Here is a 22,329-nt window from a genome sequence, read left to right as displayed (position 1 = left end):
CAACGGTGGAAAAAAATGCTATAAAAAGTAGAAGAAATACATGTTGACAAATAGGTATTTCCTTGAAAGCTTTTCATATTACACAGTCTTATTGTTCAGTCACTCAGTTGTGTCCAACTCTTTGTGACCCCATGGACTGCAGCACACCAGGCTTCCCTGTTCTTCACCATCTCCTAGAGCTTGCTCAAACTCATGTCCATTGAGTTGGTGATGCCATCCAACCATCTCATCCTCTGTCATCCCCTTCTCCTCCTGCCTTTCCCAGCATCGGGGTCTTTTCCAATGAGTGGGCTCTTCACATCAGGTGGCCAAAATAATGGAGCTTCAGCTTCAGCATCAGTACTTCCAATGAATATTCAGGATGATTTCCTTTAGGATGGATTGGTTTGATATCCTTGCAATCCAAGGGATTCTCAAGAGTCTTCTCCAATACCACACTTCAAAAGCATCAGTTCTTCAGTGCTCAGCTTTCTTTATGGTCCAACTCTCACATCCATACATGACTACTGGAAAAACCACAACTTTGATTATATGGACCTTTGTCAGCAAAGTAATGTCTCAGCTTTTTAATACTCTCTCTGGGTTTGTCATAGCTTTCCTTCCAAGGAGCAAGTGTCTTTTAATTTCATGGCTGCAGTGATTTTGGAGCTCAAGAAAAGAAAGCCTTTCACAGTTTTCCTATCTATTTGCCATTACATAGTTTGGTAGTTCTCAAAGGTGTGGCTCTCAAGAACCCTTCACACTCTTAAAACTTATTGAGGACCCCAAACAGCTTTTATTTGTGAGCTATCAATGTTTACCACATTAGAAATTAAAACAGAAAATTTTTAATATTTAATTAATTTTAAAAACTGTACCTGAAACCTACCATAAATAAAAAATAATAATTTCCAAAGCATTTGGTGATTTCAGGTGTTGTTTTACTCTTACGAGCCTCTTTAACATCTGTCCTCTCGGAAACAAGTGGATTCTCCTTATCTGCTTCAGTTCAATGGCCTGCAGGATACGCAGTTAAGGTCTACGAAACACAATCAGCCTCACACAAACACGGGCTAGAAAAGCGAGGAGTATTTCAGCAGCCTTTTCAGATCATTGTGGACATTCTTTGATACCACACCCAAACTAGGCAAACTGTAGGTTCTTAAACAATAGTTGCAATGTAGAATCTAAAACCTTATCAATGAACTTATCGTACTGTTATGTTGCAATCCATTGGTATATCTCTGAATGGGTCTTTTACCCATGCACAGATCTGAAACATGATGCACTGGCCATTTGGAAAATACTGGTTCACAAAATTATGCAGCTCTTTCAAATGTTGACACATTTCACCAAATATCAGTAACTCACATTCTGGACTTCCTTGCTGGCGCAGTGGATAAGAATTCGCCTGCTAATGCAGAGGACACGCTTTGATCCCTGGTCTAGGAAGATTCCGCATGCCGAGGAACAACTAAGCCCATGCACCACAACTGCTAAGCCCACACGCTGCAACTACCGAAGCCTGCATGCTTAGAGAGGGCCCATGGCCAACAACAAAGATCCACTGCAACCAAAAACACAGGAATAAATACATAAACTATTGTTCTAGAAAACACCTATAGGCCTAAGGCAGTCCTTATGTGAGGGTGGGGTTAATATTAAAAAAAAAATTGATTAACGTTACCACTGAGCCCATCAAAAAAGTCTTCAAGTACTCAGAAGCACACACACACACACAAAAACAAAAAGTGGCAAGAACTCCAAAAGACAGGACAAGTGTGAGAGAAGGGTCACAACACAAAGACACCAGGCCAGGCTTTGCCAGGTGAATGGAATTTGGACTGAGAACTTTCATATACCACAGAATATTTAAAAAGCACAACAAATGTTTATCGACGTGAAGGCAATGTCAGAAGCTGTCATGCTCATGGTAGCAGACAGAAGTTTTAAATTTTTGTATTTTTCCTTGAAAACACAAATATTATCATCGGCCACAATTTCTGACACTTGTTCTTCATTTCTCAGAAAATGTCCACCAAATACCCAATTCTGAATAACTGTAGTTTGTCTGCCACTCATTTTTTTCAAGCGAAAGTCACACTCCAGGAGAAAAGTGGCCAGTTCGTTCTGCAGTTGCATAGCTGCCACAGCTGCCACTCCTCACACAGGCCCTGGGCCTCTCAGAGCAGCCAACATGCTTCCCATGCGCCTCTCATTCCTCATGAGCAGACTCCACCAAGCGTTCAGGGCTGAGAGGCAAGAAAGTTAACTGTGGGGACTTCCCTGGAGGTCCAGTGGTGAGAACTCAAGTTTCCACTGCAGGGGGCATAAGTTCAATCCCTGGTTGGGGAACTAAGAAACCCCACCCCACACAGTGCAGCCAAAAAGAAAAACATTAACTGTTACTGTATCAACAAGAGATATGTCTAAGTCAAAGTAGTATTGTTTTTACTGCCAGTGGGGAGGTGGTGAAGAGGGTATATTGGCTGTCAGTGTGATTTGGGGCCCTTGCCTCACAGTTTCTGCCTAGACACCAGCAGTTTTACCCACCAGGTTTCTGCACCATTAGTACAACAGCGAAAACAGAAATGACAATCTTAATATTATTATAAAAAAGTTTTCCCTCATAGGCCCCCAGGAAGGGTCTTAGGGACCCCAAGAGGTGTGTGAACCACAGTGTGGGAACCACTGGCAGATTATTTCTAGAAGAAAACAGAAGAAATGGCTACCAGAGGCCAACTCTGGGGAGAAGCCAGTGGTAGGAGGGAGGCTCACTCCATCCTACATTTCCTTTAAACTGTTCCATTTCTCTGTAATGTGTAATGACTACTTTAATACAACATTGTGCAGCCTTAAGCTCAACGGAGAAATGAAGCTAAACCTGACCACTGACAGCCAAAACATTACCAAGCACCCAGCAGGTACTCGATAATCACTGAATGAATGAATATATACAGATAACACACACACACACACATACAAAGAGTGGCAAGAACTCCAAAAAACAGGACAAGTATGAGGGAAGGGTCACAACACAAAGACACCAGGCTGGGCTTTGCCAGGTGAATGGAATTTGGACTGAGAACTTTCATATACCACAGACTATTTAAGAAGCACAACAAATGTTTATCGACATGAAGGCAATGTCAGGCTGTCATTTTGAAAACTAAGAATTACATCACAAATTTTAGAAATTAAAGACGTTTAATGAGAAAAAAAAGGCTTTGTGAAAAGAAGATCCTTCCTCACATCCACAAATGGAGCTTTTCTGCTTTATGCTTGATTCCGTCCAGGCTAAGCCCCTGCTATAGCAGAATACAGGAAAACAAAAAACAAAGTTAAAGCCATGGGATAGACCTACTAACCAGGATGAAAACACAGGAGTGGGACAAATGTAACCTATTGTGTAGGAATTTCCTCTCTAAATCTCTGCAGGCCACCAAAACAAAGAATAAACTTTACACCATTATTCTCTTCTCTTTTTTTTTTCAGGTTTACAAAAAAGTATTTGAAAATACAAGGGCTTCCCATATATCCCCTCTCTATGTGCACACCACATCCCCAACTGGTATTAATGGGGTACATATGTTATAACTGATGGATAATATTGATAAATTATTACTAACTAAAGTCCATAGCTAACTTTAGGGTTCACTCTGTGCTGTATATTCTATGGGTTTTGACAAATGTACAGTGACTTGTGTCTGCCATTACTGTATTACACAGAATCGTTTTGCTGCCCCAAAGATTCCCTGTGCTCCACCTACTCACTCCATCATCCTCATTTTTAAGCAGTTCAGCATCGTTCAGTGTTGTTTCCTCCTCCCTCCACCCTGCACCCACTGTCATCTCTAAGTTTTAAGCAACTCTTCATCCAGACAAATGTGACCGCTGTGAAGGCATCCAATTTTGACATTACTATTCTAATTTAGGGGCTTCCCAGGTGGCGCAGTGATAAAGAATCCACCTGCCAATGCAGGAGATGCAAGAGATGCAGGTGCAATCCCTGGGTTGGGAAGATCCCCTGGAGAAGGAAATGGCAACTCACTTCAGTATTCTTGCCTGGAAAATTCCATGGACAGAGGAGCCTGGTGGGCTAGAGTCCATGGGGTCGCAAAGAATCGGACATGACTGAGCAGTGCACACAGCAGCATTCTACTTTTTCTCGAAAATGGTGGGGGTGAGTGTGTGGGGAGGAGAGCAATATCACATAGGGCAAATAAGAGTCCCGCTTTGTACTTCTACCTGAAAAATATTAAAATGATAATGAAACTGAAACTAGTTTGGGTTGCTTTAGAATCATGCTTCATTAGTAACATCTTCCTTTATTTATATAAATAAAACTTTACTGATGTAGGGGGTAGGACAGAGGCCAGGGCTCCTGTCTCCTTGGCTGCACTACTCTCTGCTGTCCCTTCCCTTCAACACTGTCTTCACTTCCCCAGCTTAAGCTACTATCCACATAAACTTAATCTTATACCTTTTATGCAACTATACATCTTCTACAGTCGGCTAAAATGACAACAGGATAAAAGGATTCAATAGAGCAGTGTTTCTTTTGTTGAAATACCTGTCTTTACGTGTGTTCTGTCCTACAAATTATGAAGTTCTCAATCTTATCTGTCAACTCCCAGAAAGAATTCAAACACACAACCACAAAACAAGGAATTGAAGGAATAACTAACACAGTGGAGCAGAAATCAGAAGCACTATGCAAAAACATATTTGAAATGTGTAAAATCTAAACTGTAACTATATGATTTTCCCTGGGTGAAGAACTAGAACAAACTCAGGCCAGTAGTTCCTGTCAGAAACATTCCTAATTTCAGTTTTTTCAGATTTTCCAAGAGCATCTCATCACCAAGAATTCTCAAGTCCACCCTTTGCCAATTGCAGTTTCATTGAAAAAAGAAAAACTCACATGTCACGGTACTTTAAAAAATCTGGATGTTAAATTCAAAGCAGTTGCATGTAAATGTTGTATTACCTGTAAAACAAAGATTACAGCACCACCTACCTCCCTAAGCTCGGTGAGGATTCGCTGAGTTAGTACAATCCTGTGCATATTTATTAGATAGTCCTAAGAATTCACTAGCCTGACCCCAAGTGAAACTCGGTTCAGCCTATGGAAAAAATGGATTCTAAAAGTTGAAAATGTATTTAAATTTCAAAAACAGTTACGCATTTAGATGCTTCTCTCCAAGGGCTGCGAGGTCCCCTGACCCGGCCAAGAACTAAACTCTGCGCTGACTGCCACGCGGAATTCGGGACCTGAGCCTGGAGGTTACAGACAGAGGGTAACGCCACCCACGCCTCTGAGGCCCAAATACTCAGTCTATTTTAAACAAACACACACTTATTGCACATCTTTCTTAATTTTAAAAAATTCCCTAAGAGGGGCTAACAATCTCGTTCCACGTGTTCAGTGCTTTGCACCTGTTACAGCATTCCAGGCTCCCAACTATCCCCGAGAGGTAGGTGCGGCGACCACCTAGTCTCGCGGGGGAAACCGAGGCACGCGGGCGTGCAGCCGGCGCGGTCTCTACGCGCTGACACGCGGACCTGGGCTGGCCAGCCCGCTCGGACACAGCGGTCATCCCCGTCCAGGTTTCCACATCTGAGGCCACACACCCAAAGCGCGGCCACCGGCCGGGCGCCGGAAGCCGGACGGGAGTCGGGGTCCCGGGTGTGAGCGCCGGGCGGGGGTCTGGTCGCATTAAGGCGGGGCGGGGCCTGGGCAGGGGTCTGGGAGGAGAGCCGGGCGGGGGTCCGGGTTCCGGGCCGCTCACCTTCCGACAGCTCCAGCTCCAGCTCGGCCAGGCTCTCCCGCACCTCAGCGGGCAGCTGCACCGCCTCCAGCGGGCACCCGCGCTCGGCCATGGCCCCGCAGCAGGACTGCCGTCCGGCCGCCTCGCGCCGGGCGGGGTCGGGGCCGGGGTCGCTCCAGGCCCAGCCCAGGTGGCCGCGGAGGCGACAGCTATGTCGCTCCCCTCAGCCCCGGGACCCGCATCGGCCCTCGAGGAGCCAAGGCGGCGGGCAGGAGGCGGCCCAGGCAGCTCCACAGAGACACGGGCGCGGGCACGAGCGCAAGCAGCTCCTCTGCCGCCGCCGCCACCGCCACCGCCCCGCGCGCCCCCGACAGCCCTGCCGGCCCTGCATGGAGCGCGCGTGCGCGGTGGGAAGAGCGGGCAGGGGAGCGCGCGTGTGCGGCGGGCCGCCAGCCTGGTGGGCGCCTGGCCCCGCCCAGCAACACCAGACGCTCGTTGCCATTGGCCGCGAGAACGCGGCGAAGCCGCCCCGGGCGTCCATTGACTGAGCCGAGAGAAAGTCACTCCCGAGAGGCTCTGCGCGGGAGGCTTGGATCGCGGACTGGCCCGAGCGCAGGCTCGGCTGAGAGGGCGGTCACTTCAGTGTTGGGGTCTCGGGCACGAGGCCTCTCTCAGCCCATGTACAGTGGGCCGTTGGACTCAGGCGGGCGTCAGTGCGCGGCGATCCCTCAGGCTCCTCGGCGGGCGAGCAGCGGGCACTGGTGTGGAGTCCGCGAGGATGGTGGGGCGCAGCTGAGATGGAGGACGTTGAGGCTTCCGGGCGCGCTGGGCCTCCTCTTGAGGAATGCGTCCACATGCTTTCCTCCCAGCACGGGCCTCACTCATGAGGCTTTTCACAACTCTCAGGAGCCAGCTGGACACCCCGGGCCCCTTTGGACGTCCTTCATAGACCCGTTATGACGTGTATTAGTCCAAGTGCTTTTCAAAACAGCCTTGGAAGGAGCTCCAGCAGCAATTTCAGACGGTGAGGTGATCTTGGGAAGTGCGAGGACAGACTTGAGGGAACTACAGACGTGCGGAGCCTGGGCGGGGGGGGGGGGGGGTTGGGTAGTGGAGCTGCACTGAGCCCCCCTCACACACACACACACACTGGAGAATCCAGAGGGAACTGTTGCGCAGTGTCGCGGGAAGTGCATCAGTGGACTGTGGTGGACGTCAGTACTCACAACTGTACGCAGAGGGTCACTTTGCTACGTCACATCAGGTGTCCTTCAGGTGACAGAGCCAGCAGGAGAACGATCTGGCCACTGGGCCAATACAGAAGGCCTCTGATGAGCAGTGCTTGCCCCAGAGTTAATTTTTCACCTGGGTTGAGGTAGGAGTGTGAACCAGTGAAGTGAATGAATGCCCTAGTGACCTGTTTATGATGGAAATATTAGCTATAAGGAAAGATAATGGAAGTGGGCATCATCTAAATGGTGCTGCTAGTGATAAAGAACCTGCCTGCCAATGCAGGAGACGTGAGGTACAGGTTTCATTCTTGGATGGGGAAGATCCCCTGGAGGAGCACATGGCAACCCACTCCAGTATTCTTTAATACTACTGATACTGTTCAGAAAAATAATGGACAGCTGGTGGCTACCAATAGACCATTGAAAGTGATGGAGTCTCTTTGATTGCATGCCAAGAAATCCTCATTTCCTGCATTGAAACAATAAAGACAAGGACTAGGCCCAAGAGTCTCTATGATGGTAAACACCCAATCAAGACAATTCTGTTTTGCTAAGTTTGGGATCCTGGTTGGGGAAATCTGGGTAGATGCCCTCAAAGATTTCCTCACCCCCACCCCATCCCACACTACCCCCTCGACTGTCTTGAACCTCTGGAGCCTGCCCATGTGGCTCACCTTTCCCTACCAACCTAGCCCCCCACTCCCCAGTCTGTTGGACAATAGGCATATGATTATGGTTATTTCTTAGTATAATTCAGCTGAACTATAACCCTCTTCCCCTCAAAAGAACACATTAGTTTGCTGCTGCTAAGTCGCTTCAGTCATGTCCGACTCTGTGCAACCCCATAGACGGCAGCCCACCAGGCTCCGCCGTCCCTGGGATTCTCCAGGCAAGAACACTGGAGTGGGTTGCCATTTCCTTCCGCAGTAACAAAGTACCACTAACTGGGTGGCTTAACAGAAGTTTATCTCACAGTTCTGGGGGCTGGAAGTTAGAACAAAGTGACAGGGCTGTGAGGGAAGGATCTTCTATTCCTCTGCTAGCTTCTGGTGGTTTGCTGGCAATCTTGTGTTACTTGGCTTGTAGATGCATTGTGCCAGTCTGCCTTGATGTTCATGTGCCTTTCTCCCTATATGTTTGTATGTTTCTGTGTCCAAATTCCCTGTTTTTGAAAATACCAGTTATTGGATTTTTACCTGCTCTAATTACAATACTCATCTTAATTTGATTGCCTATAAAGACCCTATTTCCAAATAAGGTTATATTCATGGGTACCTGGGGGTTAGGACTTAAACATCTTTTGCAGGGATACAGTTTAGTCCATGACAGGTTGTAAGAACCAGCCAACTGCCAGGAGCTAGGAAAGTTTTTGTGGGGCTGGATTTTAAGTGTGCTTGATGAGTGGTGGTCCTCAGCATCCTTGCTTAATTCACCAGCATGAGCCCTGCAGAAATCAGAAGAAAACTGGAGTGTAAAGTTGGTAAAAGACTTATGACCAGTCTTCTAAGATACAGGGTTTATGACCAGTCTTCTAAGATACAGGATTTAACACCTAGGCAAAGACCAATAGCAAACTCCTAAAGTGATGCTATGTCTATTGCCATATAACAAATTACTACACACTTAGTGGCTTAAAACAAGAATCATTTATTCTCCTAAGTTGCTGAGGGTCAGGGCAGAGTGGAATTGAGCTACGTCATCTGGGGCTTCAGTTGGAACAGCTTGAAGGCTGGAGGTTGGAATGATCTGAAGGTTCATTTACTCACATGTCTGACAGTCGATGCTGGAGCCCAGATTGGAGGTGTCGGCCAGCATGCCCACACACGGCCATTCCCACTAGTCAGTGGTGGCTCACCACTGTAGGCAAGAGCTGACGGTAGGAAAGGTTGCTCCTGAACAGCATTTGCGGAGAGTGGGGAGGGCGGTGGGCGATAGGATCCTAGCAGTGAAGAGGTCAGGAAGGAGCTTGTAACTGACAGAAGTCAGTACTGCAAATTACAGTGGCCAGCAAGACCTGAGTGGCAGCCAAGGGACCCTGACCTGTGGACAGTTGCAGAAATGGTTAATAAAACACAGCATCCCTAGAGGCAAAACAGATGGGCAGTTGAAAATACCAGCAGAAAAAAGTTAAGGATGGATGAATAGGAAAATCAGGATCCCACAGCCAGTTTCTGGACTGAGCTGGTTTTCAGATGTGGTACTGAAGAGGTGGCCAAATACCAAGAAGGACCCTGCAGCATACCACAAGTAGATACAGAAATGAATCCTGAAGTCCTTTTCCAGAGTCCAATAGCCATTTCCTTTGACAACTACACCCAGGGGGAAAGTGGGTAACCAAACATTCTGAAGACTGTGTACTGAAGATGTACACAAAATCTGAATTGACTTTGATATCCAGACATCTGCATTATCATCACGGCTTCCCTGTCAGAGTGGCTGCATAGTGGCCAGATAATTAATGGAGTCCTCCCCAAGGTCCAGCTTACAGTAGGCCCACCAACTCTGTGGACCTGCTTGTGGTCATTTCCCCTGTCCCAAACTGAATAATTGGCATTGATGTACTTGGCAATTAATATTACTCTCAGGTTGAGTCCCTGACCTGTAGGGTTAGAGCTATCACAACAGGAAAAGTCAAGTGGAAAACTGACTGGTTTTGAAAAGTCAAGTGGAAAACTGACCTCTAAAACTGATCTGTTCCAGTCAAGATCATAGAGTCTCTAGGGGTGAGACAGTGGCAGAACTGGGGGCCACTTTTAAGGATCTAAAGGATACAGCATGGTGGTCCCCCAAATCTTAAATTCACCAGTGTGATCCCTGCAGAAATTGGGTCCTGGAGGATGGCAGTACACTGCAAACTCAACTGAGTGGCAGCCCTGATAGTAGTTTCTGTGTCAGATGCAGGGGGTGGCTACTGATTTGGTGTGTTCTTTTCTGTCCCCATCAGGAAAAAAGGATCAGGACCATTTCACATTCACATGGAACACAGATGCAGTTTTGCCCGAAGGCTATGTTACCTCTCTTGCCCTCTTGTAGTCCAAAGACTTCACCATCCTGAAGAATATCACACTGCTCCATTACACCAATAATATTACAAAGATGCTGGAGGCCTTGGTAAGATACAGGTGTTCCAGAGAGTAGCAGATAAACACTGTGAAGATTCAGAGACCTGCTACATTTGTAACATTTTTAGGGATCCAGTGGTCAGTAGTGCCCTAGGGCATCCCTTTCAAAAGGCAAAGACAATTATTGCATCTTGCACCTTCAGCCATCAATAAAGGAAGATACTTTTGGGTCTTTTCAGGTTCTGGAAGTGGCCTATTCCACACCTAAGAATAGTGCTCTGGCCCAAATACTGGGTGACTTGGAAGACTTCCAGGTTTGAGAAGAACCCAGAAAAGTAAGAGTTTTTGTAATTGGTCAAGGCTGTGATGCAGGCAGCTGTGCTGCCCCAGCCATATGGTCTAGCAGGTGGTGGTGGTGGTGGTGGGGAACGACATGATGTGGAGTTTCTGGCACATCTCAGTAGGAGATTCACGAAGCAGGACCCTAGGTTCTGCCATGCCCCTGGAAGCAGAGAATTATTTGCCTTTTAGGGGGAAAAAAGCCTTGGTGTGCTTCTGTGCTCTGATAGAGATGGAACATCTGGCCTTGGGACACCAAGTGAACATGCAGACAAAACAGTGCCTTGTTAGGGGGTTCTGCCAAACTCACAAGGTCATCAGGGTGGTTTGGCCCAGCAGCAATCCACTACCAGGTGGAAGGAGAATGTTCAAGACAGCATGAGACTGTTCAGGGGTCACAGGTGAGTGCAGGATAGGTGGCCCAGACCCACAGAGCACCCCCTGTTCCTGTATCAGAGCCCCTTTGTCCTTTCACACCTATGACCATATGGGGAGGCCTTTAGGACATGTGGACAGAGGGGGAAAATCTTGAGCCTCATTCCTGGATGGATTGGCTTCGTGATGGTGTTCAGTTGCCAAGTCGTATCTGATTCTTTGCAACCCCATAGACGGGAGCACACCAGGTGTTCCTGTCCCTCACCATCTCCTAGAGTTTACCGAAGTTCATGTCCATTGAATTGGTGATGCCATCTAACCATCTCATCCTTTGTTACCCCCTTCTCCTTCTGCCTTCTATCTTTACCAGCATCAGGGTCTTTTCCAATGAGTCGGCACTTCACATTAGGTGGCCAAAGTATTGGATTTCAGCCTCAGCATCAGTCCTTCCGATGAGCATTCAGGGTTGATTTCCTTTAGGATTGACTGGTTTGATCTTGCAGTCCAAGGGATTCTCAACAGTCTTCTCCAGCACCACAGTTTGAAAGCATCAATTCTTTGGTGCTCTGCCTTCTTTATGGTCCAACTCTCACATCTGTACATGACTACTGGAAAAAACCATAGTTTTGACTATCTGGACCTTTGTTGGCAAAGTGATGTCTGCTTTTTAATACACTGTCTAGGTTTGTCATAGCTTTTCTTCCAAGGAGCACCTGTCTTCTAGTTTCATGGCTGCAGTCACCATCCACAGTGATTTTAGAGCCCAAGAAGAGGAAATACGTCAGTGTTTCTGCCTTTTCCCCTTCTATTTGCCATGAAGTGATGGAACTGGATAGCCATGATCTTAGTTTATTTAATATTGAGTTTTAAGCCTGACTTAGCACCTGAGATCAGCATGAAAGTGGACAGCAGCTACATTACAGCCTCATGCAGGGCTGGCCTTGAAAGACAGCAGTGGAGACATATCCCCCACTGGGAAGAGCGCCTGTCATTCACTTTTGTGTGTAAGGAGTGGCCCAAGGTGAGAATATATGTGGACACAGGGCAGTGCTGGGTGACCTCTGTGACTGGGGATAAGGAAAGCACATGGGAAGACGTACTGGGATGGGCACCAAGCAGACAGAACAATTCTAACAGTTGACATTGGACAGCATTTCTTACTGGCAACCTGTGTGCTGGCACGATGGGTACAAGGACAGAATGACCAAAGTAATGGAGCTGGAGGCTATTTATGGGCCCAAGGCTGATCCAACCACTCACTTGGTCTAACCTGTCAGCAAGAGACCAATGAGGAGCTCCCGATGTGGTTCCTTTCATGAAGTTCAACCAGCCATTTGCTCTACTGGAACTCTTCTATCCGGGAAGGGCCAGCAGTTTGTTTTCACAGAAATAGATTCATACTGCATAGATAGGTTTAACCTCCTGTCCACAGGTGTCAGCCAGCAAGGGTTTATGGAGTGTTAGTTCCTCTAGCACAGGATCTCACCTTACAGCAAAGGAAATGCAGGGTGCACTTTACACTGCAGGATGTGCAGTGATCACAGATCTGCTGCCTGAGAGAGCACTGGGACAGTCAGCTAAAGGCACAGCTGAAGTGCCAAGGTGGAGGTAATATTCTATGGCACCATTTCCCAACAAGAAAGACACCTGAGTCTAAAATCCAAAGGTGGAAATAGGAGTGGCCTCACTTAATATCACTCCCAATGGTCCACTGGAGAACTTGGTGCCTCCTGTCCTCCCAAGTATAGATTCTGCAGGGTTAGAGGTCATGGTCCCCAAAAGGAACACTTCCTGTCCTACTGGATATAAATGATGGATGATGTCTGGGAACCCTGGGTTCCTGAATCTTGGAACCAGGGGGCAAAAGGAGAAGTCACCATCTGGGCAGTGGAGAGGGTAGGGCTACTCTATACTCAAGAATGTGTGGAACCCGTGACCCACACGGAGCATCTTGGTACTCCTTTGCTTAACTGTGATCAAGAAACTAGAGACTCCAGCTTGCACTTGCAGTGGAAGAGTCTGTCTCTTGATTTTCAGGCACCTGCAGTCTGGCTGTAAGGGATGTGCATGATATATGCGATACTAGTTTAAGGCACACACCAGTCTGCAACATTACCTCTAACTTGAAAGACTGATTTCCAAGCTGGTGCTGAAAGCAAACCTTCAGCTAGCCATTCCACTCTTCAGCCCAGGCAACTGCTTCCAGCGATGGGATCTGTAATGCTGGTTTGTAAACCAGCCCCTGTACACAAGGGCAAGGAGAGATCTAAGAAAGAGGCAGACCTTCCAGGTCAGCAGGCAGCAGGTTTGATAAGCAGGGAACTGATGAGGTTTGTCTTGGGCGGCCAGAAGATAACTCTCTGCAGCCACCAGAATCTTTAACTTTTTAAAATTAATTAATTTAATTGGAGGATAATTACTTTACAACATTGTGGTGGTTCTGCCATTCGTCAACATGAATCAGCCACAGGTGCACGTTTGTCCCCTCATTGTGAACTCTCCTCCCACCTCCCTCCCCACCCCATCCCTCTGAGTTCTCCCAGACTACTGCCTTTGAGTGCCCTGCTTCATGCATTCAACTTGCACTGGTCATCTGTTTTACATATGGTAATATACATGTTTCAATGCTATTCTCTCAAGTCATCCCGCCCTTGCCTTTTCCCACAGAGTCCTTTACATCTTTCTTTTGCTGCCTGGCAAATACAATCATCGTTACCATTTTTCTAAATTCCATCAGATCAGATCAGATCAGTCGCTCAGTCGTGTCCAACTCTGCAACCCCATGAATCGCAGCACGCCAGGCCTCCCTGTCCATCACCAACTCCTGGAGTTCACTGAGACTCAGGTCCATCGAATCAGTGATGCCATCCAGCCATCTCATCCTCTATCATCCCCTTCTCCTCTTGCCCCCAATCCCTCCCAGCATTAGAGTCTTTTCCAATGAGTCAACTCTTCGCATGAGGTGCCAAAGTACTGGAGTTTCAGCTTTAGCATCATTCCTTCCAAAGAAATCCCAGGGCTGATCTTCAGAATGGACTGGTTGGATGTCCTTGCAGTCCAAGGGACTCTCAAGAGTCTTCTCCAACAACACAGTTCAAAAGGATCAATGCTTCAGCACTCAGCCTTCTTCACAGTCCAACTCTCACATCCATACATGACCACAGGAAAAACCATAGCCTTGACTAGACAAACCTTTGTTGGCCAAGTAATGTCTCTGCTTTTGAATATGCTATCTAGGTTGGTCATAACTTTCCTTCCAAGGAGTAAGCGTCTTTTAATTTCATGGCTGCAGTCACCATCTGCAGTGATTTTGGAGCCCAGAAAAATAAAGTCTGACACTGTTTCCACTTTTTCCCCCTCTATTTCCCATGAAGTGATGGGACCGGATGCCATGATCTTCATTTTCTGAATGTTGAGCTTTAAGCCAACTTTTTCACCCTCCACTTTTCACTTTCATCAAGAGGCTTTTTAGTTCCTCTTCACTTTCTGCCATAAGGGTGGTGTCATCTGCATATCTGAGGTTATTGATATTTCTCCCAGCAGTCTTGATTCCAGCTTGTGTTTCTTCCAGTCCAGCATTTCTCTTGATGTATTCTGCATATAAGTTAAATAAACAGAGTGACAATATACAGCCTTGACATACTCCTTTTCCTATTTGGAACCAGTCTGTTGTTCCGTGTCCAGTTCCAACTGTTGCTTCCTAACCTGCATACAAATTTCTCAAGAGGCGGATCAGGTGGTCTGGTATTCCCATCTCTTTCAGAATTTTCCACAGTTTCTTGTGATCCACACAGTCAAAGGCTTTGGCATAGTCAATAAAGCAGAAATAGATGTTTTTCTGGAACTCTCTTGCTTTTTTGATGATCCAGCAGATTTTGGCAATTTGATCTCTGTTTCCTCTGCCTTTTCTAAATTCCATATATATGCATTAATATTCTGTGTTGGTGTTTCTCTTTCTGGCTTACTTCACACTGTATAATAGGCTCCAGTTTCACCCACCTCATTAGAACTGACTCAAATCCATTCTTTTTTATAGCTTAGTAATATGCCATTGCATATATGTACCACAATTTCCTTATCCATTCATGTGCCAATTGACATCTAGGTTGCTTCCACATCCTGGCTATTGTAAATAGTGCTGCGATGAACACTAGGGTACATGTGTCTCTTTCATTTCTGGTTTCCTCAATGTGTATGCCCAGCATTGGGATTGCTGGGTCGTATGGCAGTTCTATTTCCAGTTTTTTAAGGAGTCTCCACACTGTTCTCCATAGTGGCTGTACTAGTTTGCATTCCCAACAGTGTAAGAGGGTTCCCTTTTCTCTGCACCCTCTCCAGCATTTATTGTTTGTAGACTTTTTGATAACAGCCATTCTGACCAGCATGAGATGGTACCTTATTGTGGTTTTGATTTGCATTTCTCTGATAATGAGTGCTATTGAGCATCTTTGTGTGTGTTTGGTAGCCATCTGTATGTCTTCTTTGGAGAAATGTCTGTTTAGTTCTTTGGCCTGTTTGTTTATTGGGTCATTTATTTTTCTGGAATTGAGCTGCAGAAGTTGCTTGTATATTTTTGAGATTTATTCTTGTCAGTTGCTTCGTTTGCTATTATTTTCTCCCATTCTGAAGGCTGTCTTTTCACCTTGCTTATAGTTTCCTTCGTTGTGCAAAAACTTTTAAGTTTAATTAGGTCCCATTTGTTTATTTTTGCTTTCATTTCCATTACTCTGGGAAGTGAGTCATGGAGGATCCTGCTGTGATTTATGTCAGAGAGTGTTTTGCCTATGTTTTCCTCTAGGAGTTTTATGGTTTCTGGTTTTATGTTTAGATCTTTAATCTATTTTGAGTTTACTTTTGTGTATGGTGTTAGAAAGTGTTCTAGTTTCATTCTTTTACAAGTGGTTGACCAGTTTTCCCAGCACCACTTGTTAAAGAGATTGTCTTTTCTCCATTGTATATTCTTGCCTCCTTTGTCAAAGACAAGGGGTCCACAGGTGTGTGAATTTATCTCTGGGCTTTCTATTTTGTTCCATTGATCTATGTTTCAGTCTTTGTGCCAGTACCATACTGTCTTGATGACTGTAGCTTTGCAGTATAGTCTGAAGTCAGGCAGTTTGATTCCTTCAGTTCCATTCTTCTCAAGATTGCTTTGGCTATTTGAGGTTTTTTGCATTTCCATACAAATTGTGAAATTATTTGTTCTAGTTCTGTGAAAAATACCATTGGTAGCCCCAGAAATCCACGCACATATGGACACCTTATCTTTGACAAAGGAGGCAAGAATATACAATGGATTAAAGACAATCTCTTTAACAAGTGGTGCTGGGAAATCTGGTCAACCACTTGTAAAAGAATGAAACTAGACCACTTTCTAACACCATACACAAAAATAAGCTCAAAATGGATTAAAGATCTAAACGTAAGACCAGAAACTATAAAACTCCTAGAGGAGAACATAGGCAAAACACTCTCTGACATACATCACAGCAGGATCCTCTATGACCCACCTCCCAGAATATTGGAAATAAAAGCAAAAATAAACAAATGGGACCTAATTAAACTTAAAAGCTTCTGCACATCAAAGGAAACTATTAGCAAGGTGAAAAGGCAGCCTTCAGAATGGGAGAAAATAATAGCAAATAGCAAATAAAAGCAAATATCTCTGGGCTTTCTATTTTGTTCCATTGATCTATATTTATGTCTTTGTGCCAGTACCATACTGTCTTGATAACTGTGGCTTTGTAGTGTAGCCTGAAGTCAGGTAGGTTGATTCCTCCAGTTCCATTCTTCTTCTTCTTTTTTTTTTTTCCATTCTTCTTTCTCAAGATAGCTTTGGCTATTCGAGGTTTTCTGTATTTCCATACAAATTGTGAAATTATTTGTTCTAGCTCTGTGAAGAATACCATTGGTAGCTTCATAGGGATTGCACTGAATCTATAAATTGCTTTGGGTAGTATACTCATTTTCACTATATTGATTCTTCCAATCCATGAACATGGTATATTTCTCCATCTATTAGTGTCCTCTTTGATTTCTTTCACCAGTGTTTTATAGTTTTCTATGTATAGGTCTTTAGTTTCTCTAGGTAGATATATTCGTAAGTATTTTATTCTTTCCATTGCAATGGTGTATGGAATTGTTTCCTTAATTTCTCTTTCTGTTTTCTCATTATTAGTGTATAGGAATGCAAGGGATTTCTGTGTGTTGATTTTATATCCTGCAACTTTACTATAATCATTGATTAGTTCTAGTAATTTTCTGGTGGAGTCTTTAGGGTTTTCTATGTAGAGGATCATGTCATCTGCAAATAGTGAGAGTTTTACTTCTTCTTTTCCAATCTGGATTCCTTTTATTCCTTGTTCTTCTCTGATTGCTGTGGCTAAAACTTCCAAAACTATGTTGAATAGTAGTGTTGAGAGTGGCCACCCTTGTCTTGTTCCTGACTTTAGGGGAAATGCTTTCAAGTTTTCACCATCGAGGATAATGTTTGCTGTGGGTTTATCATATATGGCTTTTATTATGTTGAGGTATGTTCCTTCTATGCCTGCTTTCTGGAGGGTTTTTATCATAAATGGATGTTGAACTTTGTCAAAGGCTTTCTCTGCATCTATTGAGATAATCATATGGCTTTTATCTTTCAATTTGTTAATGTGTATTATATTGATTGATTTGCAAATATTGAAGAATCTTTGCATCCCTGGGACAAAGTCCACTTGGTCATGGTGTATGATCTTTTTAATATGTTGTTTGATTCTGTTTGCTGGAATTTTGTTGAGGATTTTTCTATCTATGTTCATCAGTGATATTGGCCTGTAGTTTTCTTTTTTGTGGCATCTTTGTCTGGTTTTGGTATTAGGTGCATCTACCAGAATGTTAAGAGCTTATACGGAGGCCTGAACTGGGTTTAGTTGTGCACACCTTCATATGGTCTCACCACCACCTTGCTCTCTTCCACCTGTGCCCTTGGGGCAGCTTCTAATGTGGAGAAGGCAAGTGGAATGCACAACTCTGACAACCCAGGGCCAACTCACAGGTCAACCAGCAGTCATGTCTTCTTGGTGACCTCCTACAACATGTAAGACCAGTGGATTCTATGTGTGAGCTCATCCTGCATTTTCACTGCTTTAAAGTATGCTTGCTTCTAAGGGGCAGTGTCACACAGAACTACAGCAACGAGTAAAACATCTCCAGGTCCACAGATACTGGTGTCTGCAGATGTACTGCAGACAGGGGAGCCAAAGCCACACTTGGATCGTGTCTGTTCCTGGTGGAACCAATCACTGCCTCCTCCGTGATGGTGGGAACCAGCTCACCACATGAAGGGCTCAGCATTGGCCTCTGCTGTTGGCAGTTCAAGCATTGAGAAGAATGCCAGGAAGAAGCCAGGAGGCCTTGGTGAGAGGTCTGGTTGCTGCCACTTGAAGAAAGAAGCTGAGTGACACCCACAGGCAAGTCATCTTGTCCACCTTCTGCACTTCCATAGTGGGTCTTGTGGGAGGCAGGTCTCCTTACTGCCCTATAGACGTCCTTGGTACCACTTGGTAATCTTTTCTCTGTCAAGTGTTAACCAGCTGGACAATCAACTACTCAGGGAAATCTTATGGATCAGGAACTCAGGTCAGCGCTCTTTCCATACAAAATGGACCATGATGCACCATCCAAAGTTGGCTGATAGGAAATCTTCCACAGCCCCAAGCTGGATGTGTGTGACAACTGTCTACTTTTGGTTGAGGCTAGCACTCTTGCAGATCCATCTGCAGAACAAACCTGTGCTTCCTCCTGTTCTGCCAGCTGGTCACAGGGAATGTACCCTGAAACCACAGATGCAGCCTGAAGAGGAGACATGAGGTAGGAGGAAGATTCAGCACCACGAGTCTGACCACCTGCTGAGTCATTCATGTATGCCTCCAGGGTCTGTTCAGGCCAGCTCTGTGTGCACTGGTGATGGACAAGCCTCCTGTGATGAAATCCCACCCACAGTGGGATGGCAGTGGGAGGTGGAAGCTCTGGGGGGCAGATGAGGCCGTGAGGTGGAGCCCTCAGGACGGGTTAGTGCCCTTACAAGGGTCATGAGAGCGCTCGCTCCCCACCGTGCTTTCCATCATGTGAAGACACGAGGAACAGTCAGCTGTCTGCAACTCAGAAGGGGCCCTCACGAGAACCCACCCTGCCAGCACCCTAATCTTGAACTTTCAGCCTCCAGAACTCTGAGACAAAGTTCCATCGGTTATACACCGCCCAGTTGTGGTATTTTGTCATAGCAACCTGAGCTGAGACCATACTGTTCCTGGTTTTCAGTGGAAGCCTACTGTTTACACCTGGTTTTATTGCTTGTACTTCTCTAGCTCTTTTGGGATACACCTTTGATGGGGTCCAGAGGTGATGGCATGTCCCAGGTGCATTCATGAAAGCTTTTACCTTTAGGTTCCCTTGTCATTTTTCCTCAGTGGGCAGGGACAGCTTCCCTGCCTTACCTTAGGGTCTTTGCTTAGATATCATCATATCATAGTAATTGGTCCTAGTGAGCAGGAAGTAGTACCCTAGATGCCTTGGATGGTGAGAGCTAAATTCCTTGAAAAGTCTGTGGTCTGTGGACTACCACGGTTTCCCTTCCAGAATGAAAGACAAGTAGTCAAAAGACACCCTGTGGAGCCCACAACTAAGAGAGGCCCGGGCTTGGTGCATGCGGACTTTTCTGTAACCACATCTTGGCTGCTGCTCTAGCCTACTGACTGAGAAAGTCATAGGCTGTTGGGTTTGAGTGAGACTTGGACAGAGACCTGCAGGTCTGATGCTCAGGCAAGCTTAGAGCTGGCCAGGCAGAAGTGTGGGCTGCCTGGAGACTCCATGCTGACCCAGGTAGTGTCAGAACCGCACTGCAGGACATCTGGGTGGTGATGGAGAGGCAGCAGTGAATAAGATGACACAAGCAGGTCGAGAAGGTGAGAGTTATGGCACGAACAGCTCTCTAGGGTTCCCATGGAATGTCTGCCACAAGTCCCTGTGCCCAGTCCTCTCCTGTTCTGCAGAGGAACCTGCTGTTTCTGCTGAGAGTCCTCTAGGGACTTCCCAAATTCCTTGCTCACCATCACTGCTTCTGACAGAAAATTCTTCTCACAGCAAAAGTACATGCTAGGCTCATGACCCCGGGATTCCTTGATGTCACCCAGGTGCAGCTCAGCTACTGATGGTAGGAAGGCCTCCCTCCTGCCGACCCACTTATGGCCATTTCTCCCGCAGCCGAATATATCAGCCTGGGGCCACGGAAGGTGGGACATGCCCCTCTTACTGCTTTGTCAGACAATCCTGGGGGAGTTCCTGCTTTCCATCCGTGACTCTGCTCCATCCGTGGGCTCTGCTGTGCTGGCGACAGTGGTCCCTCTGAACCAGCAGGGGTGGGGGTTCCTGCATCGGCTGGTGTAAGTGACCCGGTCACTGAGGGGAAGCCTGGGGGCTGGCACAGCACGAGCACAGTGAAACCTGTACCTATAACTTGGTATCTCCAGGGACACCTCCTGTACTCAGTACTTTCAGGTTTGACTGTGTAAGAAAGGAAGTCCTCTAGAAACAGACTGTTGAGGGCTCAGATCTTTTAGGAAGGACAGTGCTGGTCACCCAACCAGCTAAGTGAGGCCCAGAAGACCAGCCCCATGTGATGGAAGGAAGACGTGTGGATACAGGGCACTGCCCTTTCTGCTACTGCTGCTATGTCACTTTAGTCGCGTCCGACTCTGTGCAACCCCATCGACAGCAGCCCACCAGGCTCCCCCGTCCCTGGGATTCTCCAGGCAAGAACAGTGGAGTGGGTTGCCATTTCCTTCTCCAATGCAGGAAAGTGAAAAGTGAAAGTGAAGTCGCTCAGTCGTGTCCGACCCTTAGCATGGACTGCAGCCTACCAGGCTCCTCCGTCCATGGGATTTTCCAGGCAAGAGTACTGGAGTGGGGTGCCACTGCCTTCTCTACCTTACTGCTACTCTGGACGTCTCCCGTACTTTCCACGTGACATTGCAGAAGACTGTGCCCCGGGGTCACAGTGGACACTCCTTGGCCCCTGCACCACGAAGGGGAACCTCCTCTTGATTTTAGGACCTGTTGATGAACCTAATGTGACCTGATTATTTTAGGGCAGAACTGGAGGTTTTCTAACTGTATCTATTGCTCCCTCTATATTAATAAGCTGGTGCTTTACTGTGAAGAATTTCCCTCATCAGCAGGTGTGACCTGTGTTCTTTTAAATTATCAACCCCCATGGTAACAAGTTGGTGTGATGGTGGTTATGAGCCCACTCCCTCCCTCATTAGCTTAACACTGATGTACATGGATATTTATTTATTCCATATTTGATCATCAATTTCAACTGTCACTCTTCTGGATGTTGAGAGTGAAAGGCCGTTTCTTGGATTCCTGCTCCTGGAGCCAGTCAAGATTTCGGCTTCAGCAACATCCAACAGAACGAGGACCGAATGGAAAAGGTAGGACGACTGTAGAACAATGACCTATGGCAGTACTGCTAAGCAGCAGCAAACGCACCCAGGCTGCAGACAGAGAACAATCCATCCCAAAGATAAGTAAGCAGTGACTTAGAAGAAGTTGTTTTATATTGAAACCAAGCCCAACAGAATAAACATCATGTTCAAAGGTCCTAGAAACACACTGAGATACCTGTACATATGCCTTAACAGTGGCTGTTTGGGTAAAGGACACTTGGCTGGACATCACTACCAGGTACAGATGAGCACGAGTAAAACATAAAAAAGACCATACTTGTGAGAAATAAATATGTCTGACAAAAATGAAATAAGAGCCCAAGCAAGGTGAATCAACAGGCACATGACTATTTGTCTTACCAGGGCTTTGAGAGCTTTTTTGACTGACAGGAGTTTATAAAAATTCTGTTTTATTTTTTTTGCCAGTGATAAAAGTAAACTGGATATATGAAACAAAACAAAACACAGGACTATTCACAAGTACATCAGGGCTTTAATTTTATTATTTTTTTTAATGTTTTTGTTTTAAACCAAGTTTCCAGCTGTACACTTTAAGAAAATAAACAGGAAGTCATCGTCTGCTTATCCTCTGTGGAGGGAGGCATGCAGGCATGACCGAAACAGAACCAAGGGGCTACCTCATCAAGATGAGAAGCTAAAATGTGCCGAATTACAAAGAAAATACCCCATTTGGCTTCGCAGCAAAATGTAAAGGTGAGAACACTTAACAGATGACACAGGGCTGGCACTCAACATGCCACAGCACAAGCTCCCCTCAAAAATCAAATGTCTTCTTCAAATAAAATTGTCACAGGACTTTATTCACTGTTTCATCTTCTGGCAGCAGGACTTCTTTGAAGTGGAATCTGAACACAAAGAGAAATGAGGAAGCAGTTTGTTAGAAGGCTTCACGTCTTTTAAGAGGAATTTCACAATTTCAAAACACTACCATTGCATTAATCTTATTTTCAGTGAAAACAAAAACAGCAATTAAGATGCGCAATAGTTTAAATTATGAGAGTTGAGAAACTGAACGACACCCTGTGAACACAGCATGACGGCTGTGTGAGATGAAGGCCCAGAG

The 22,329-nt window shown here is 45.9% G+C and overlaps 2 protein-coding genes and 1 long non-coding RNA gene across 17 annotated transcripts in view; 1 reads left to right on the top strand and 2 right to left on the bottom strand.

Annotated features, from left to right (window-relative positions):
- Positions 1 to 6,064, bottom strand: part of DIP2A (disco interacting protein 2 homolog A) — a 121,915-nt gene extending 115,851 nt beyond the window's left edge. For all 4 annotated transcript variants that reach the window (XM_010801729.4, XM_002685146.7, XM_005202121.5 and 1 more), the window contains exon 1: positions 5,772 to 6,064. In XM_010801729.4, coding sequence (XP_010800031.2) covers positions 5,772 to 5,862 — 91 coding nt within the window. In that variant the 5' untranslated portion in view covers positions 5,863 to 6,064. The remainder of the gene's footprint in view (positions 1 to 5,771) is intronic.
- A 282-nt stretch (positions 6,065 to 6,346) lies between these two features.
- On the top strand, positions 6,347 to 10,282 carry LOC100847825 (uncharacterized). The gene is made up of 2 exons (NR_045647.1): positions 6,347 to 6,774; positions 9,927 to 10,282. It is a non-coding gene; the product is annotated as an uncharacterized lncRNA (long non-coding RNA).
- Positions 10,283 to 21,726: 11,444 nt separating this feature from the next.
- The window catches only part of PCNT (pericentrin), a 104,476-nt gene continuing 103,873 nt past the window's right edge, over positions 21,727 to 22,329 (bottom strand). For all 12 annotated transcript variants that reach the window (XM_015474068.3, XM_059890185.1, XM_059890208.1 and 9 more), the window contains one exon: positions 21,727 to 22,111. In XM_015474068.3, the coding sequence (XP_015329554.2) occupies positions 22,068 to 22,111 (44 nt within the window). In that variant the 3' untranslated portion in view covers positions 21,727 to 22,067. The remainder of the gene's footprint in view (positions 22,112 to 22,329) is intronic.

The sequence above is a fragment of the Bos taurus genome, chromosome 1 (assembly GCF_002263795.3).
Source record: "Bos taurus isolate L1 Dominette 01449 registration number 42190680 breed Hereford chromosome 1, ARS-UCD2.0, whole genome shotgun sequence".
In the NCBI taxonomy this organism is placed as follows: Eukaryota; Metazoa; Chordata; class Mammalia; order Artiodactyla; family Bovidae; genus Bos; species Bos taurus.
Note: the sequence above shows the minus strand (reverse complement) of the source record. Positions and strands in the feature narration are given on the sequence as shown.